The 19,946-nt window shown below is 48.9% G+C and overlaps 1 protein-coding gene and 1 long non-coding RNA gene across 2 annotated transcripts; one reads left to right on the forward strand and one right to left on the reverse strand.

Moving 5' to 3' along the window:
• Positions 1–21: 21 nt before the first annotated feature.
• PAQR3 (progestin and adipoQ receptor family member 3) lies at positions 22–6,732 on the reverse strand. Its single transcript, XM_032685619.1, has 7 exons — positions 6,437–6,732; positions 6,200–6,362; positions 5,291–5,446; positions 4,376–4,573; positions 2,855–2,945; positions 2,417–2,565; positions 22–2,041 (listed from the first exon to the last, which is right to left on the reverse strand). Exons 1-6 carry the CDS (start codon positions 6,619–6,621, stop codon positions 2,423–2,425), a joined length of 936 nt encoding a protein of 311 aa, XP_032541510.1. The 5' UTR covers positions 6,622–6,732; the 3' UTR covers positions 22–2,041; positions 2,417–2,422.
• Positions 6,733–8,695: 1,963 nt separating this feature from the next.
• Positions 8,696–14,253, forward strand: LOC116785735. The gene is made up of 3 exons (XR_004356687.1): positions 8,696–8,906; positions 9,999–10,092; positions 13,926–14,253. It is a non-coding gene; the product is annotated as an uncharacterized LOC116785735 (long non-coding RNA).
• The last annotated feature ends 5,693 nt before the right edge of the window (positions 14,254–19,946 follow it).

The following is a 19,946-nucleotide window of genomic DNA, read 5'->3' on the forward strand; positions in this document are numbered from 1 at the left end:
CACAAGTGATCTTACTCCAAGGAAACCACCAATGACCTGGACTTTATTTACAGGTTCACTATGTACATAGACGACCATCATGCAGCTTGATAAATTTTGTCAGGGTAGTAAAAATGCACAGCTTGGCAGTCAGTTTCCTTATCCAGTGAAAACTGATAGAGTAGTTAAGAGTTTCCATAAAAAAAATACATTAGTAAACTCTAAAGTCAGTATGATTTCAGAGCGCAGACACATTCTTCAGATATTATTGTACACATAAGACTGGAAATTACTTCTGTACTTGCAGGTTTCTTGTCAGGCTTCAGTAGTAGTAATTAGTGCACTTGAAACTTGCTTGGTTGTCAAGTTAAAAAAAAAAAATATAAAATCAGTGTTTACCCTGGAAGGCTTAAGGTCCGGGAGCTGAACTGTAAATGCGGAGTCAGTTCTTGCCAATGCTTGTTTCTGGGGTTAAAAAAACCAAAACAATAAAAAAGCACCAAAACAGCCCTCTGAGCTGAACAGAAGCATCCCCAGCCAGCACACTGGGAGGAGCTTGTGTCCTGCCTTCTCCATTGCCAAGGAGTTCAAGTGCCTGTCTGTAAGCTCCAGAGGAGTTTGTATCCTGCCTTCTCCATCCCCAAGGATTGTTCAGGTGCCTGTCCGTGAGCTTCCACTGCTACTCTGTGTATTCTTGGCACACCCTGACCAGAAGGGCTGAGGAGCAGAGCTCGTTTAGCCCAGGCAGAGGGAGCTTTGGGGGACTCACAGAGACTGCCCACCCCGAGGAGGGCCCCACACAGAGCCAGCCTGTCCTCTCTGACTATGGGGACAGAGCCACTTGGGATTAGTCCTAATGGCATCATGGTGCATGTGGAGCAGCCTCCAAATGGATAATGCTGACACTTGGGCAAGTGCAGCAGCAGCAACAGGTACCGCTGCCTGACTGAACTGTCAGCGTAGGCACAGCTGCTATATACAAATCACTTAAAAATGTTGCCTCTAGCCCAAAAATCCAAAGGATTTCAATCCTGTTGGAAAGACTGGCACCCCTGGAGGTTAATCATGCTGAGCTACAGCTACCCAATAACTTGTGCATTTCATGGTTCCTGGGTGTGGAGTTTATATGCGATGGTTCCACAGCAGATTCTGAAACTCCAGGAAGCCTTTTCACTGTGGCAGGATTATGGCAGCAAGTCCTTTTGGGTAACAGCGGCTGCGAGTGCAGTGTAACCTTTCATACATGGAAAAGCCAAAGGTCAGAGATTTGCATCCCCAGCAGGTTCACTACTCAGGCAAGTCCACTGATTGCAAGACAGCAACAAACATGGGCACACAGGCTTAGTGCCTCTCCTGGAATATTTGACAATACTGAAAGGATCTAGAGAAATTTCTTCAAGCAATGGCACTGCCCCTATTGGAGGCAATTTGTAAGATCTGCAGCAAAGATCTAGCTGTGCTGGATGTGATCTTAACTTCCAGAAAAAGAAAAAGAGCTTGTCCAGAAGAGGACACAAATCCACTGAATTCCAGTTTATGTGTTCCTGTACCAATGCTAAAGCACAAGAGCACCTTTCAGGCAAAGGTGGAAGGATGCACAGACCACAGAGCTGTGCTTCAGATGCAGGACTGGGTCCCATGGTTTTACAGGCACACTGTCAGGAGCATCCTCCTAATTATGCACCTGAACAATACCCAAAATCCTGGTGTCCACACCTGTTGGCTCAGCCAGGGGTACTCACTTCTGCTGTTTGTCTTTGCCAGGCAACAAAAAGTCCTACCGAGATCTGCGTGCCGAGTTGGACAGCCCAGCTTCCCACTGTCCTGCTCGAGGAAGACCTGTCTGGTACTTGACTGCAGAACAGCAAGTGGCTGAGAAGGAAACGTCTCCCAGATCCCAGGCAATGCCGTTGGGTTTATCAGAGCTTGTGGCAACGCTCTGTCCCAGCAAGAGGGTGACAATCCAGGAGTCAAGGAAAAGAACTGCATCAGTGCTTCAGTCCATAGCACAGCTTGTTATGTGAAGTCCAGCCCCTCAGAGACAGAAATCCCACTGTTGCCTCTGAAATAGAGCAGGGAAACAAGGTGAATCACTTACTGGGCACATGAAATCAGCAACTCATTTGATTTCCACAAAATCCAGGAAAAGGCTACTTAGGGACAAAGACTAATGATGTCTTGAGACTATTAAAATTGTGACACAGACCTAGAAGGGATCTGGCAGGGCTTAGTCCAGCCTGCTCTAGAACTGCTCAAGGACCCAGGAGCTCCACAGAGCCTCATCCAGTGCAGCAGAGTGCCTGGCAGCAGATCTCTGCTTTTTCTTTACAGGAAGCATTGCACCAGTCAGCACCTGCTCTGGGGAAGGGAGCTGCGCTTAAACCCAGGATCATGTCAGCCTGTGGCTGTTAGACTGTCCCACTGCCCGAGGCTGTACCTTTGCTCACAAGTCCACGCCGTACTCGGGGCAGGGCTTGCTGTGTCGGTATTGCATGATGTACACCGTGGACTGGTGCCACCAGTACAGCATCACCACTGCCAGGATGTGCCACACCTGGTGGCTCGAGCCGAGGTAGTTCAGCTGGCCTGTGGGCAACAAGGGCGAGGGGTTAAGCTGTGAAATTCAGCAACAGCAAGTGCAGTGCAGTTAGCAATCAGCCTCCTGCAGAGCTCCTGCACACCCTGCACTTGGGGGGAGGCGGGGCAAGTTCTTTAATGAACTCCATGGAAGTTGTCTGCCTCTTCTCATGCAAACACGTGCACCATTTTTCTCTGCATGGGAACATGGTCAGCTTGTTCTCTCCCAGGAAGTTCACACACAGCAAGGACTGTGACACTGCAGGAAAAAAAAACTACCCAGAAGAGAATTTCCTACCTGGGAAGTATCTTTCTGGAACTTTGGAAATATAGAAGAGAAAAGCTACAGCAGCGATGAAGTACATGACAACTACCCGCGGAGCAAACTCCTGCAAAAGAAAAGGAAGCTCTCCTATTCTGTTAGAAAGCAAAACCAGAAAAAAAAGTCCCTGAATATAAAGAAGAAAACGGCATGAAAACCCTGAATCTTCCTTCACTGCCTATGTCAGCTGTGGACAAATCCAACAGGGAAACAAATGCCCAACTCTGAGAAAGCCTGAATGGGAACAAACTTGTTTTATTCCAACCTTTCTGCTTCTACACACAAGGTACTCAGTGTTCCCACGCAGCCTGCAGCAGACATGGCACTTGTCAGTGAAAGGCCATCTGCCACCACCCTGGCCCCACACAGAACAGTTTGGGTGAGGGAGACTGCCCTGCACATCCCACCTACCCACTGTAACTGTGGCTGCTGCACCCGAGGCCATAGGACTGCTCACGCTGGGTGCTGAATAACCAGCAACCCAGGCATCAGGTGGGTTTTCCTTAGCAGAAAGTTTTGTTACCTAAGTGGGGCGTTTTTGTGAAGAGTGGGAACACAGTGTGTACCACAGGTGTCATCCTGCTATCCCAGGGGAAACAAAGCAGGGAAGACATGGGGAGACAGCTGCTGTGGATCTGATTTTTAGAATGCTGGTGTGAAATGCCTTGTCTGAAGGCCACATGTGGGCACCATTCCCAAATGGTGCTCTGCCACATTCCACAGCAGATCTGGACTGGGCTAAACCATCACCCCAGGGACTGCCCTCCATCCAGGCCAGCCTAAGACCATGCAGTTTCTGCTCACTATGAAAAGGAAATGTTTCCTTCAGCACCATCAGATTGCTGAATAATGGCAGTGATTTCAGGGGTTTCATACTGGGGCACACTGCACTGCCTTTAGCTGTACTGGGCCTCTGGTTTCACGGGGTAATTCCAAGTGGAGAAACCTGAACAGGGCAAGAGTTTGATAATGTCACAGTACTATTAGACAAGGACTGCGTAAGAGACAGAGGGCTGAGCAGGCAAATGCTGATTTCTGCTGCCAACCCAGGGAATTGAAGAGGAAGCAAATAATCACCCCATCAGTGTCTCCTGGTTGCCCTGTGGAGCTGTGGAGGTGGCCAACCCCAAGCACTAATGCAGCCTGACAGACTCCTTCGGGCTCCACAGCCACCTCAGCTCCTGGCCTTGGCCCGGTGGAACGAGGGTGTGGTCTGCCCCCCTCGGCTGCTCTGTCCCCAGGCAGGGACACACCTCCATCCAGCTTCCTTCTCACCATGCAGGTCTAAGGCAGTACAGCAGGCTGAACCTATACAACCTGTCTATCCCGATCACATATCTCAGTGTTTGCATTTGGATCGTACCGACCAAAAGAATTCTGTACCTGAAAAGGTTTTAACTCCTGCTGCTTCCCCGTCGCTTCCCCGAGTGTAAGAGGACCCAAGGAAGATGGCAAGTGAAAAGCAAAAGGGAATCTTATTTCATTCTTTTCTCTTACCTGTACAATGGATGCGCTAATGCCACCATTGAGCCAAACCCAGTGGATGGTGGGAATGATTCCATAGCCAGACACGGAGCAGAAGATGATGGAGCGCAGCCTGTGCCACTGCTGTGTGAGGTAACTAGGATGGATCTGAGCAAAAAACACTGCCAAGATCATGGCCAGCACAGTGATCAAATACACCTGGCGCCAGTACTGAGGGGAAGAGAAACAAAGGCAAGTCTGTGGGTTTCTTATCCTGTGTAAGAGTCAACTCTGGGCAGGAAGTTTCAATGACAGATCACAGTGATAGATCAAATCTGTCCCTGCTGCAAGCACCATGGTGGGTGTGAGTGCAGGGACTTGCAGTGGTCAGCTGGCAGTGAGGGGAAGGGACTGTATTGCTTGGGGCACCTACAACACATTCTTTATTCCAAGCAGTGCCTGCACCCAAACACTGTCAATGCACCTCTGCCTCAGCAGCCCAGTTCAGCTCCCTGACAGTGTATACATGGCAGGCCTTGGAAGGAAACTCATTTCACTCCTCTATTAGATGGAGAGAAAACAAGCTTGTTTCTGCCTCCTGGCAGCTACCTCATGGGCAGTGCTGTTTGAAGTGCCTGTGGTGGGACACATCCCACGATCAGCCTCAGGCACTGGACACAGGCAGGACCTGTAAAGTTGCCCTGCTTTCAGAGAAATTCATTTTCTTGAGGCTTTGTGCAGTTGACAGCTGGAAAGGAAAACCTGCATTTGCCTGTCCCTTCAGCCAGCACAGTTCTGCTGGGGCCAGAAGGACACGTTTCAGTTCCCACCCCTCTCTCCCCACTCCTGTTCTGCTTGGACACCTGCCACAAACCCCCTTCCTACAGCACGAAAGCAACAACAGGACCACAAGAACTAAGCGCTGCATGGACAACGCTCCCGACTCACGTTACTGCAGTAGAAGGCATAGAACACGCCTGACACGTAGCAGCCCAGGATCCCGATGGAAATTCCTGCGTAATCCAGTGCCATCCATCGCCGGCTGGTCTTCTCCGAGCGGTGACAGCAGAACAGGTGATATCCTACTGAGCAAAGCATACAGACCTACACAGAGGTTCAAACGAGGATGATTAATTCCTTAAAAACCAACAGGGAGCACACAAGCTTCAGCCCTGCAGCTCGAGCTGGCTGCTGGGCCCTGGCACATTGTGCGGGTGTTTGCTCCTAGGCTGGCATCAAATTCTTTCCTCAAGAAACATTTGTTCCTCCGTGACCCTCAGCAGGAGGAGGGAGGAGCACAAGAGCAGTGCTTTTCTAGCCAGCAAGGGAGTTTTCCCCACTTCTGGCTGTACCCAGGCATCCTGTACTGGCAGAGAACACGTAGTGCCCTTCAGCTCTGTGCTCTTGCAGGGCCAGTGTCCATCACAGGAGCCTCAGCAGCCACAAGTGACACACCTGAAGTCTGCTGTGGGAACAGACACATCTGACATGGAAGCTCATGCTCAGACCAGCTCAGAAGTCAGAACACCAGCCCTCCTGCCCTACCTGACCATCAGGCCATGGCTGAGGCCCGCGCCCCGGTGGGAGGCCCTTTCCAGCAGCACCTGATGCTGTCTGGGAGCCACGTCTGACACCGCTCAAGGTGCTGGAGCTCTGAGACACAGCCCTGACCTTGCCCTTGTTTTTCCACAGGCTCTCTCCTGTGCCAGCTGTGTTCAGTCCTCCCCAGTTTATTGCAAGGAGATGCGACCGACCCAGCGAGACTTGTCCCTTGCAGAGCAGTGCGGTTCAAACGGCGCTGTGCCCGCACGGTGCGAGGGGCTTTAACCCCCCGGGGTGCTCCCGGCCCGCGCCTACCTGGAAGCAGAAGAGGCAGACGGAGCAGATGACGAAGTCTTCGCGGGAGGCGCCGGCGGCGGGCAGCACGGCCGTCAAGTCGTAGATTCCCAGCGTGAAGAAAAGCAGGAAGCCGAGCAGGTGGCTCCAGATGTTGACGGTCTCGTTGGAGAGGATGAAGAGGCTGCGAGGAGACACAACGCGGGACAGGCGGTGAGCGGGGCCCGGGGGACCGGGGGGGGAGCGGGGCGCGCTCACCTCTTGATGCAGAGGCGGGAGGGCAGGTAAGCGCGGTATCCGTCGGTGATGTAGGGGTTGTCCTTCAGGAACACCGGGATCTGCTCGTACGTGTACAGCCGGATGCCGCGGGGCACCAGCACCGGCCAGTACTGGTAGCTGCCCAGCTCGATGTAGTGCGCGCTGCGCAGCAGCTTCTGGTGCATCCTGCCCGCCGCCGCATCGGCCCCTCCCGCGCCCCCCTCACGGGCCAGGGACCGGGAGCGGCACCGGGAGTGGGGTCAGGATCGGCCGTGATGGCGTCACCGCGCGGCGCCAAGCGATGGCGTCACCGCGCCGCTCCTCCTGGCGCCGCGCCACAGCGGCCGCCAGGGGGCGCCCGAGACCCGCCGGCGCTGCCCGGGGCCCCTCAGACCCCCGGGATCCTCCGGGACCCCTCAGACCCCCGGGATCCTCCGGGATCCTCCGGGATCCGGGACTCCTCAGACCCCCGGGATCCTCCGGCACTGCCCGGGGCCCTCCGGGATCCCCTGAGGCCCCTCAGGACCTGCTGGGATCCCCCGGGCCCCCCAGCCCCCCGGAATATCGGAGCTGTGCCTTTGAGCCAGTTAGCCGTTCCCCTCAGGCTCGAGGCTGCAAACCTTTGTGAGGAGAGGCCAGGAACGCAGCTGTCAGGTGAAACGATGCTGAGGGTTGTCGTTCCCAGCGGGAGTTGCACTTGAACCGTACAAGAGCAAGCTGAAGTTAATTGTGATCATGATTATTGCCTTTTGGGAGTTTTCCCTGTGTACCCCATGAGGTACCAAAAAAGTTTTAGTCATGAGGACGACTCATCCAGGCGGATTGCATTGCCTCAGTAAGAACAGTTGGGGGTTATTTACCAGTTCCTTTTAATATTTTTTTTCCTAATTTAAAAAAAAAATGAAAGGGTAGGGGGAAAGAAGTAATTCCCTAGGTGTACTATGGCTCTTGTTTTCGAAGTTGCAAACAAGTGTGCCCCACAGGGTAACTGTGGTTCACCTGCCCCTCCCCACAGGTCCTGTGCCGTGCAGAACTCTGCCAAGGTTTTTTGTCTCGTTAAACCAAGTGGTGTGACGAGTGTGAAGGATTTTCCCATGGCAGAGGTGTGTAATGTGAAGTAAAAGGTAAGAATGATGGGGGTTTAATATCCGTACTGACAGGAATTGGTCCTGTTTTGGCTAACCTAGTATACTTGGCAGTTAAAATCCCTGAACCAGAGTAGTGGGGCCAAGCTAACAGTAATGATCCCTATATGGTGACCATCTTTTTCCTAAAAGGTGTCCCACTGGCTTTTCTCTGTGCAATGCTTGCTCAGAGAATGAGAGAGATGATAGATGTTTTTGCAGGAGTAAGAATACAGTTGCCACGTTAATTTGGTAACCTCTCACTGCTGGGGAAAAACTGAGTGCATTCCTGCCAGCTCCTGCTGACACACTAAGAGACTCCTTGTTTGCTCCAACGGTAACTCACTTTCCTCAAGCCAAATGGTGCGCACAAAGTTGCTACCAAGTTAAAAATCTTAATTAGTCTTAATTGTCCCTTGACTCATTAGCTCTCTGAGAACACTACACCTGGAAAGAGCACTTTGTTTCTAGGCCTCCTGCAATTTAAATCAATTCCCAAGCGCTTCAAAGGGTTCAGTCAGAAGCAATCAGAGCTGACAGCACTTTTTTTTTCTAAAAGAAGCTGTAATTGGCTGTTAAGTTAAAGCTTTGAAGCTTTGATGGGAGAAGTGTTATAGGTCAAATTAATAGAGAAATTTGAGAAACAATTAGGGCAGCTTTAAATGAATTACTTCCACTATTTATTTTGAGCTTATTGAACAATTGCGTTGTATGTGTATGGGATTGAAATTAGCCATCTGTGCGAGATAGCTTTGACCTAAATTGACCTCTGGGGTAAGTAAGTAGCTTGCCCTAATTCCTACACCAGATCCCGAATTTTACTGGCAGATAAGCTTAATTGGGAGTAAAGATGAACGTGCCTGAGACGTTCCATACTTTTCTGTTGGGGCTGAAGTGATCTGTGCAGGCAGAGGTAGGGAAGGCTTTCGGAGGGGGGGTGGTGGTGAGGAGGTCACACGTGAGCAGAACTGTCTGTTAGCCCTACCTGCCTGCTGAGGGACTCATTTAGGGCAGGTAGCTCGGGGGCAGCTGCAGGTTGGGGATGGGGGAGTGGCTGCAGCCCCCGGCAAGGGGCTGTGACCTGCCCTTTTACTTCGGCGGGCTCGGGGCCCTGCGGCGCCGGGCGGGTGACCGGCTGCGCCGAGGCATAAGAGCCGATGACTCAGCAGGAAGCTCCCAGACTCCGGGGGCACAGATTGGGAGGGGATAAACGTCCGGGGAATCCTTTGTAGGGGGCCCTGCCCGAGGCACCAGCTCGAGCTGCTACGATGTGTCTGCACCACGTTTAAATTACTCAAGGAACAAGAGATGTGGGACTCTGCCACGGGAAACCTGGAGTCGAGTTGGTAAGGAAACCTGGTCTGATTGTCTGAGATCCGACAGCATCTGTTTGTGCGCTGCTCTGGTTTTTCAGGGAGCAACCAGGGGAAGAATAATGATCCAAACCAAATATCTCATATGCTCTTTGCGGAATGTGAGCAAAACCCAAAGCGATTCAGTTTTAAAACTGAAAGGGTGGAAATATTCTCGGTGCTGATTTTTGAGACGTTGAAAGTGGTTTTTCCGCCTCTCCTTTCCCTGTGCTGCAGCGGGTCGGGAGGGGGCGGGGGCAGAGCTGGGTGACAGGAGGACCCGAGGCAGGCGGTTCAGGGCACGGCGCTCCCTGCCAGCATCCTCACGGTTCATCCCCAGCTTTCCCTCCAGGTGTCAGCCTGGCTCCGCGCTACCGCCACTCCTGCCGCCGCACCTGGACCTGCCTCCTGGCAGCCTCGGGCTGCCTTTCCATCCTCATCCTCATTCCACAGAACTCGGGGGCGCACCCCGCGGGGCCCGGGCCTTGCAGACGCCTACCAGTGCACATCGGGGCGGTGCTGGTGTCCCTCAAGTTGCTGCTCCGTGTTTGATCATCTTCTGAAGTGCCCGGCAAAACGCCTCCTCCTGAGTTTTGTTTGGGGGCTTTTCATGGGTTTGTTACGAGTAAAGAAATGGGAGGTGCCCTGGGTGGAGCACTTAGCTTGTTTAGAGTTTTCCGTAAAAGGCAGACTAGTGTCCAGGGATGAAACATGTTATCAGCCTGCCTTGGTAGGGAAAATGCATTTGGGAATGTTACTGGAAGACATCCCTGTCTTCCTTTCCATCATGCCCATAGCCGTGTCGGTGCATAGCTCGGGGTTTCTTTGCCTGTGATAAACACAGCTGTGTTTTCCCTGGGGACGGGAGGGAGGAGGGATATTTTGGAATGCAGGGGTGTTTCAATGCAGAGCCTGTGGCTTGAGTACAGACACTGGTTTATGGGCACAGAGGCCGTGTAGCTGCTCATGTGTGTAAAGTGCTCTTGGTCCAGCATCCACGTGCACAGGGCCATGTGTGCACGGCGTGTTTGCTGACATGACACCAGGAAAGGGAGATATTAAAGCCCCTTGTCTTGTGCAACGCAGGGTTTCTGTCTCCTGTTCTTGGAAGTGGCCGAAGCTGCTGTGAAATGGCCTCCGGGATGTTGGTACACGGGGGAGTCACGTATAAGAAAATAAGGTTTGTAGCTGTGTGGGAGTCAAAGAAGCTTTGAGAGAGAGAGAAAGTGTGTGTGTGTGTAAGAACAGAAATCCTGGGACACCCCTGATCCACCAGCTCCCTGCAGGAGACAGCATTAGGAACTCAAGTACCTTGTGTTCAATAACGACCTTAATACCAAGAGAGCTTGATTTCAAGACCCTCTTCCCTGAAGGTCTTCCTTCCTCACACTGTCCCTGTTAGGATTTTTGTGGCTAAGCTCTCTGTGGTTTCCTGCAGCTCCTCAGCTGAGTGCTGAGCAGCTTCCAGGAGTGCCTGAGACACATTGCCTGACAGCTGCCGCGGTGACTCCGGCTCTCTGCTCTCCCCGTGGAAGAGATGCTGTGTGCACTGAAGTGACTTGGTTTGGTAGGGCTCTTCCTTCCTTTTTCTAAATTTTTTTTTTTGGGGGGGGGGGGGACGTTTTTGTTTTCTGATTCAATCCCCTTGGCTTTCAGCTCCAGCTTCTGAATCTCGACATCTGTCAGTGGTGCGATAAATTCTCTCTGGTGATAAGAGAACAGCTGCCAATAGCAAGAGCAGGGATGGCACTGGGGCTCTCTCCTGCAGTCAGCAGAACCTCCCTGTGCACACAATGGAGAAGGCACCTCTCCTGCCCAGCCCACTGCTCTGCTTCCAATTTAGCAACATCTTTTCCCTCCGTGTTGAGCAGATGCACATGAACAATTGTGCAGCGTAATAGAGTCCTAAACCAAAAGAACTGGAAGTAATTGACAAATGGCTTTCTTCGGGATAGCTTCTGAAGGTGGAAGTAAAGGAATTTTTTTTGAGAATTTAAGGGATTTTCAGGGAAAGGCAGAAGCTGTTTGCAGTGCTGCTTAATCGTGTGGGATAGTGTTTCCTAGTGGAACAGTCTGCTTCTAGTGAAAATGGTAGAGGGAAAAAACCTCCTTTGCGTGGAGTCCTGAATTTTTGGGCCATAGGGTGTGGGTTGTTTGTTTTTTGTATTTAAAGGTCTCCCTAACTCCAGCCTGCCTATAAAATTTTATCCCAGCTGGAATTTATGCTATGACAGAAGGCATTTTGAGACCAACTATTTTGACTAGAGATGTTTTATTTTTCTCGTTGTGGTGAGTTTAGTTGATGTATTTATAATGAGGGTGAAACTCCAGGAATTGTGGACAGCTTTGGCCCATGAGCTCATTTTGCTTTTGGAGAAGCATGTGGGATTTGGACATTGCTAAAAAAGAACCAGACCATTCCTGTAGAAGTCCTAGGCTCCTCTCACCCACTCAGAGTCTGATAGTAGATTTCCCAAAGGGGATTGTGTCTCCAAGACACTTAAAAGTCAGAACAGGCTTTCTGTAAAGTCATCCTGTGGTTGTGGGTTTTGTTACAAATCCTCACTGTTGCTGACTGACTGCTGTGGGTAGTTGTCTGTTTGTGTGTCTGTGGTCATGCTTACAACTTCTCATTTGGCTCTGATGAGGATTTCTATGCTGAAATCAATTGGACTCTCCCAGGCTTTTAATGCACTCTTCCATCTGATCCGTGAAGTGCTGGTTTAATCCCAAACAAGGCCCGGGTACTGGCACCTGGGATCATCTCACTGTACCTCCTTTTGCCTTGTTTTTTCCTCATCTGCCAAGATGAGCACATGCAAATTGTGATTTTTTTTTTTCCTGGCTGTCTTGCTAAATGCCAAAATCTCTGCTAAGTAGCAGTGGTATAGTTTGAAAATTGGAGATATGAAAATATAGGTTTGCCTTGCCTCTGAAAATGCTTCATAAAGATACAGGAAATGGGGAGGAAATTATTGTCTTTTTGCTGACTGCACTGTGGATATTGTTGCTTGCCTGCCAGGATTGGGTTTTTGCCTTTGCTACTCTAGTTTGTCTTAGGAGACTTTAGGTTTTCCTCAATTATTTTAATTACTAAAATTGGAATCACATCATCTTTTTGACACACAGTTCATGTTCCTCTCTCATCCTCATTCTCTATCTGGCTTCTTTAAGTCATGGAGACTCTTAAGTGCCAAGATGTGTGGAGAAGGCAGTGTATGGGAAGGGTGAAGTGCTGGGAAGTCGGTGAAGAACCAAGTACAGTGTGTAGCCAAGCCCTCCAATTGTTTTTATTCCATGGTTTTGTGACGTCTTTTGGCTACTTTTCATGATGGTAGATGCCCCAGTCCTATCTCGATGTTGGCCTGGGAGCCCTGGAATGCTCCTCCTTAGCCATTATTTGGACTAAAAGCTCTCTGCAGAGAAGAGAGAGAAGGAAATTGGTAGCCTGCTTTCCTGCCCGATTTTCCCTTTTTTTTCTTCAAATTATTTGTCCATTTTATCTATTAATTCCATATACTTAAGCTAATGTGTTGGTTTTTAAGTTGTCAAACTTTAAGCAAGGTCCATAGAAGATTGTTTCCCAGTCTTAGAAGCATTTTTGGGGATTTTGCTCTGTTGTTCTCCAGTTGCATCCTCCTTGCCATTTCCTTCGACTCACAAACCATGCTATGTGCTGCATCTCGTCAGTCATACGAGACTCATCAGCATGTCCCAAAAGTGCTGTCGGAGCACTTGGATTTGACCAGGCTTGAGGATTCTGTTCCACTTGTGCTCCTTGCTCTGTGACCTTGGAATGACGGTAGCACAGTCTGTTCTGGGACAAACGCGGCGGCGACTGAACTCCCCGTCTGTGCTGTGCACATTCAGCTGAGGGGGGTTAGAGTTGTGGTACTCTCGCCCAAAGCCCATCTTGATCCTGTTTCCTGTTTTCCTCCAGTTTGCTGAGCTGATGGATCCCTTCTGACGGCATTCCTGCCGTCGGAGTGACTGCTGGAGTGCAAACCCTTTGCTCAGCAGCAGACAGGGCGCTGGAGCCGCTGTGGTGCCAGGCTGTGCTGTGTCACTGGACAGTGATCTTACCCACGAGTGAAGGGTGCCTCTTCCCCCGCTGACAGCTGCTGCTCGCCACATCTGAGCGGCAGCAGTGCCTTGGGAGAGCCTGCAGCTGATCCGTGCTGCCGGGAGGGGTTTGGAGAGGGAACCGGAGCGCAGTGTAGGAATGGGGCGCTGCTCACAGCTCTCTGGCCTGTCCTAGGGCCATATGTCGTGGAGAGCCATCGGGCTTGGCTACTCTGGGTATTCCTGGCAAGCTGGGAGTTTTTTCGGCAGCCTCACAAGGAGCTGAATGGCCGCAGATGCTTCCTCCTGACTGGAGCTGGAAGTTTGAAGGGCAGCTGAATTGGATAATGTTGGTGCTTTGATGCAGAGTGTGAGAAATGGTGATGAGGCATGAGGCAGAACAGCTTGCTCGATTGCTGCTGGAGTGACTGTGCAGTGCTGACAGTAGTTAAAAACATGGCTTTTGTGCATAGGCTTGGTTAATATATAGGACTTGGAAGGCAGCTCGGAACAGCTATGGGCAATGGCCACAGGCTCTCTCTGTCTCTTTTTAATAGAGTCACTTCCCTGCCCAGAACTGCACTTTAATTTTCAGTCTCTTTAGGGTCATTAGGAAAGGCTGACATTTTGGGAACATTTGTACAGTACAAATATGAATAACAGTATCCATGCTTTGTCAGACAAGGGAATGTGCAATGAGGTCAGGGTTATTTTCCTGGTTGTTAGCAGTGGTTTCAAATATAAAGCATGGTGTTCCTTTTGCTGGAGAGTTAGTCCAGAGCAAAGGCTCAGCTGGGGTCTCAGAACCAAGACATACTGGATGGGTTGTGCTTTCTTGGGGCCCCAGGACATGACTGTGTTGAACTTCCCAGAGGAACCTCTGCTGCAGTAGGAAAGCCATTTTAACAGCTCTTGTTCTCTGCTTGGCCCTCTCTTCTGTGTATTGAGCAGGAAGAGCAGGTAACTCTGCCACCTGTGAGAAGTCTGGCTAGGCCTGACAGGGCAAACACCACACAGAACCTGGCTGCCACCTTGGATCTGGGAACCTGCCATCCTGCTTGTGTTCAGGCAGTCCAGTTTGCTCTCATCCTCACCCTCCTTGAGTATCCAGAAGCTGTATCAGCAGTTCAGGAAGTGAGACCTCTTAGTTCCTGCTTGACCTTGCTGGCTGTGCCACTGCAGGAGGCAGAATCCCAATGGAAGCATTGCTGCAGGCAGCTGGGAAGGGCTGCCCTGTTCCTCAGGTCATGGAGAGATCTGCTGCTGCCAGCCAGGTTGAGAGGGAGCTACAGGATGGGCGGCAGTAACCTGAGAGAATAGATGACCTTGGCATGTCCATCTCTCCATATCCAAGCAGGTTCAACTTCGTGTCAGTTTTTCAGACAGCTTTCTCAAACACCAGTTGATGTGCCAGCTGTCTGTACGGTGGGATCAGATGGATTGTGATCAGTCCCTCCCTGAGTGATCCCACTGGTTTCAGAGGGAATTCTTGTTTGAGAGAGATATTCCCCCGTGACAAGGGTGTCCTTCCTGTGCAGTCCCAGCATCTCTCCTTACACAGTGCACATGGGGAATGGTAGAAGAGACAGTGATTTTGGGTTTCTTGTTTAGCCTCAAAGTATTCATCCTTGTGTTCTCCAGGTTAGGACATGCATCAATTCATGGAAGCGGATGCCAAATGCCCGTGGAGTCGCTGAAAGAATATTTATCAACATTTCTCTCTCCACCACATTTCCAAAAAATCTCAACAGGAAAAAAGACCTGCAGCCTCATTATTATGTCAGTGTAACTTGTGCCATGAGGAGATCAAGCAGGCATGTCAGTGTGGGACTGTCAGCGTGAAGAGACCAACTGTGGCTGTGTGTGCAAGCAAGTTCTGGGCACACCATGTCAGAGGGACTGCTGAGGTTCTTCCAGGCTGCTGGAATGCCCTTTTTTCCTCTTTTCTTTTTTTTTTTTTTTTTCTTTTTTGATGGATGAGTAAATTATTAGGATGTGGACTTGTCAAACAGACTTGCCAGGTTTTCGGCAGTCGTCCCAAGTGGACTGCCTAAAAAAGGGCTGGCACTGCATCACATGGAATGACCGATGATATGTCATATATTTTTAATGGGCAAAATGTTTTAATAAACATTCTCCCTCCTAAAACACTGGATTTAAAATAGGTTTTAGCCTTGAGCCATGTAGCTACCCAGCTGTGAATTTTATAAGGCAACAATCTCCACACCATTAGATGTTATGACTGATATACCAGTGATGGCAATAGTAAGTATTTCCACACACTAAAAAAGTTTCTGATAGCAGTTAAAAGAAGTATGGCTCTACTTGAAAGATTTTCTCAGCTCAGAATTAAAGCCATTTTCTGAAATTATGAAGCCAGGCATGTACTGTCTTCTAGTGAACTGCAGGTTCTAAGTATTCAAGCCATGCTGATTGCTGCTCCTGACAGTTTTAATCACATTGCCTGACACTTTTGGAAATCAACATTATTTTTCTTTTCATGTGGTTTCTGCATCTTCAGCCAATTAAAATTCTGCTGAAATGTTGCACAACAGGACAGATGAGACCCCATCTTGATCCACTGCAGTTGTCTTGCTTCATAGGAGAAGCCTGCTTGGGCTATTTGGGTTTTTTCTGGGTTTTATTTAGTAGTGTGTGGGACCAGATCTCGAGTTGAAAGGTGATCCAGTGTCCCCTGTTTGGACAACTGAAGTCCCTCCTCTACACTGACCTCTGTGCAGTGGTCAGTAAATCATGCAGCCTGTTGGAGGTCTGTTCCTCAGCATAAACCCATTGCAAGTCAAACACTGTCCCTCTTTAAAATGTCACACCTCTTATCCACCACAGGCAGTGAGATCAGTGTGTGTGTGTCTGAAAGAGAGGGCTGGTAGAGATGAGATGCTTCTTTATCTTTGTAGTGATTTACACATGGGCTAAGAGAGTTCATGAAGTTGAAAACAAGTGCTGTTGTTTCTGGGCTCTTTGCTGTTTGAGGTGGGCTAGAGCAGATGTGTTTTCTGTGATTATTTTTAATTTAAGTTTAGCACTGGGGCATTTATTCACTTTAGAGAAGATCCCCTTTTTTATACAGAAGGCATTCTGTTACAGTTTCAGTAGTCATTCAGAAATTCTGCACAAAGTGATTCTTTTAGTAGTGTACAATTAGTTTCAAGCTGATGAAGGTGACAACAGGCTTTCTGTCATGTTCTTGTAGGACAGAAATAGAAGCACAAACATGGCTTACAAAATCTGACTGGAACTGATATCAGAGAGGTGTTAATCTTTTAGCTGCCAGCTCTCTGGTGAGCTGATAGAGCTGTAGTGAACAATCTAATGGCTTAGCTGGGTCATGTCAGGTTTTTCTCCTGATGTCTGTAAAAGCATTTATAGCAGTGCAGGAAGGAACTTTTCATTGCTGCTCATGCAAAGATTTGTTTGATTAACAATTAGGTATTCCAGATAATTAGACTTCGTTTTTAATGTTTGGTATGTGTCTATTTTTGGTGGCTGAACCATAAGAGCCTTGAAGAGAACGTTGAGAATTTCAGGTGCAGTTTCCCATATTTATTGCATTTAGATGGAAGGCAACCTTCCTTCCAGAGGGGAATGAATTGCTGTTGCTCCATAGTTTTGGCATTAGCCATTGTGGTGATGGCCAGGAGGAAGAGAACTCGGAGATCCTGGGTGCTGGCTGCTGTGAGGGCAAATGGCACCCGGCAGCCTCTGTCCCACTGAGCCTTCAGCCCTAAAGCACTCCCAGGGATTTGTGCAGCCTTTTCGCCTGTGATCCTGAGCTGGCTTAGGGCTCTAGACGACTGGATTTGTTGGCACTGAGCAGGATAAAGCTTTGCTGAAGGTTATCCCTTGTGATGGGATCTTGTTTCCTACCACTAGCCCAGGTATCACTCAGTCCCATAGCACTCCTCTCCCTGTTCCTCATGTGCTGGCTCTAAGGAGCAGTTAGTTACATGGCAAATAAATCTGATTCCTTTTAGATGAAAAATCGAGTCGGGTAAGTTGCTGCTTGTTTTGCTTTGACTGCTGTGTCTATTAGGCAGTGATTTCTGGCACTTCCCCCTTGCTGTTGTCACCCCTCATAAACTCCATTCCCAGGGGCCTGACAAACTTGTGTGGCACTGGAGAGCAGCGTGGCCGCCCTGCCACGGGAGGGTGTTCCTGCCCTGGCTGCCCGGCCTTGCTGCCTTCCCCCTGCAGCCGGGGCAAGAGCTGCAGAGCTGGGTGCTCTGCTCCGGCACGGCAGGGAGGGCCACGCTGGGTGCTGGGGGGGGAGAGGCTGGAATTCTGCCCCTGCCATGTTAGTGCTCAGCCTCGCCTGGAGTGGGCAGGGCCAGCACGGTGACCTGTGCCCATGTTTCTGTGTGTGCCAGGTGTCCCTGTGGGCTGAGGAAAACCTTTTGGTGGGGTGAGGACAAGGGCAGAGGGACCCCGTGGTGTGGTGTCCTCAGCGACCATCTCTTCCTCCCCTGCACGTGGAGTAGGGGTGGGTAATTCACTCCCTCCCCGAGGAAGAGGAGCTGTGCCAGCACCTCTGTCCCCTGCCGTGGGACAGCACGTGACCCCCCATTTCCAGATGCTCCCTCGTGCCCTGCTGTGAAGGCAGGAGGGCAGCACAGTATTGGCACAGCCTGCACGAGGATCTGGGTAAGTCTTGAAAGACTTTGTGGGTTATGACATTCCCCTAAATGTGCTGAGCTTTCTTTAACCTTTCATAAAACATTGTGATCTTTATGGACTGTATCATATTGTGCAGTAATGTGCTTTATTGTCCACAGAATAAGCTTTTCTTAAAGATAATTGGAAAGCTGGAAATGGCTGCTATCGGCTGATTTTTTTTTAATACATTATTTCTGAAATGGGCCTGGTGTAATAATGACCCTATCTGTTTAAGATTTAAGATTTGTCTTGGCAGAGAAAATTGATCCATTTCACCTTTGTCTAATGGAAATTTTTATCTGGGATTATCTGTTTATGTAAATGAATGTTCCTCTGAAAAGAGAACTTGAGGGGGCTGTAAATCTCAGTGACACTTTAGTTTCATGGGGGGAAAATTGGAAAGGATTCTAGTATTTATCTGACTGAAATTGGTTATAAAAACAAAATTATCTTCATGTACCTGCTGCATCTGATGTTTCCTGGAATTTCATTACCTTTTTGAATAATGCAGCATTACACTATATATAGGATTCTCTGTGATTAAGCCCGAAATTGTTGGGGGGTCATTTGCTGGCACTGTAATTATCAGGAAAAGGCGGCGTGTTTGGGGCAGTGGGATTCTGATTCCTGCCCTAATGGGTACCAATTAGCACAATCATATTATTCAGAGGACTCTGAGAAGAGCGGGGAAAATATACCACGACTTTTTTTCCTTACGAATTTTATGTTGGTTTGGTTTTTTGTTGTTTTTTTTTTTTTCTTTTTTGTTTTTAACCGAGGAGTGAATCTAATTACAGGGGAAAATGTCTTTGGCTAATCAGCTTTTGTTTTCTGTTTGCAGAGCAGGACTGTGAATGTAGCATTTAAACTAATGATTTAAACATCATCTTTAAAAGCAGTTTCACTGTTAAAGAGGCAGACTAGGATTTTTTTTTTGCCAAGTTCCTTCTTGAGCAATAGATGACACAGCATGACCGGGCTGGATCCTGGCTGGAAGGACCACGCCAGACACAACATTTGGCTCGTGTCTGCTAACAGTGAACATGTTTGTCTAAGATAGCGGTTCTAAGTGCTGCCCCTTCTCTGGCACTGCATGGGACTGGTCGAGAAGGGACAGCTGAGGTGATTTTGTACCTATTGTTATATTTCAAAAGGTACTATACAAGAAGATGCAGCTTTTTGGAATTTTTTTAAAATTAACCAAGTTGAAAACCCAGTGTGTTTTCCCATGAAACAAAGCTACTTCGTATCTATTCGATCCTTGCCATCTTTGGCAAACCAAAAAGGATTTAGAAGGTATAATGACATGACAGTGTCAATTGTAGTTGCCCAGAGGGAGCAGAAGAATACACACCAGACATGACCATGTGTTTAACAGGTGAAACTTTTGGTTGCTGTTGCTCAGCAAGAAATTGCGGCTCTCCTGGAGTAGAGGAAGAGCCGTTTTAGTCTGTAATCTGTGAAAGAACTTCAAGTTACAAAACAATGCCCCATATTTGTACATCTAGTTAAGTGGCCTAATTTCCAAGCATCTTCCAAAGCTGGTTGCTCAGAGCCTTCAAAAATCACCTGTCCAAGCTGCCCACATGGAGAATAAGAGCCTGACTTTGGAGGTGCATCATCCGGGTCTTCCCAGGCTGATTGCAATGGGAGCTGGGCCAAAGGCTTTAATGACAAGGGGATTTCCTCTCTGCACTCAGAAATCATAGCTGTAATTGATGCTCTGCTGAGTTTCAGCAGGACTTCTTCAATGGTCTAGCCTAACACAGCAGTTAGTACCAAAAATATTTTAATAAAGCTAGTAAAAAGGGAAAATCAGCACTTATCCATGGCTTTCACTCTGTGATAGCTGGCAGATTTCTCTTGAATCTTCTGTGTCTTAATGTTGCTGAATTTATTTCCATAAAACTTCTGGCAGCAATGTTCCCTGCCCAAGTTCTTTACTTCTGTGACTTTCTGCTCCACATTTCAGGCAGTCATTTCAGCTGGAAATATACATTATTACCAGCTCATTAAATCCAAAATAAATGAAGTGGAAAATTACAGAACTCCATGGATTACAGTGCACCCAACTCAAAATAGAAGTGTGTGATTAAAAACAAAATGGTCTTCATTTTAAAAATGGATTAATAGTTTTGGGCCCAGCTGGCAAAATATCCCACAAAATGTGTTTTCAGAGTAGGGCTAATGTAAAATAAATGCCACTAACGGTGCGCAAGGTGGGCCTCTACAAGTGCAGGGCTTTGCAGTACACAGGCTCAAACAAATAGAAGGAGGATACATATCTGTAGTATAAAG

Source organism: Chiroxiphia lanceolata, chromosome 4, assembly GCF_009829145.1.
Source record: "Chiroxiphia lanceolata isolate bChiLan1 chromosome 4, bChiLan1.pri, whole genome shotgun sequence".
In the NCBI taxonomy this organism is placed as follows: Eukaryota; Metazoa; Chordata; class Aves; order Passeriformes; family Pipridae; genus Chiroxiphia; species Chiroxiphia lanceolata.

What these genes read in the sequence shown, in the direction of transcription:
- PAQR3 (XM_032685619.1), bottom strand. Translation starts at nt 6,621, where the DNA reads ATGCACCAGAAGCTGCTGCGCAGCGCGCACTACATCGAGCTGGGCAGC. An exon ending in TCCCGCCTCTGCATCAAGAG is followed by an intron (nt 6,363 to 6,436) that starts GTGAGCGCGCCC and finishes GTCTCCTCGCAG; the next exon opens with CCTCTTCATCCTCTCCAACG. An exon ending in TCTGCCTCTTCTGCTTCCAG is followed by an intron (nt 5,447 to 6,199) that starts GTAGGCGCGGGC and finishes ACCTCTGTGTAG; the next exon opens with GTCTGTATGCTTTGCTCAGT.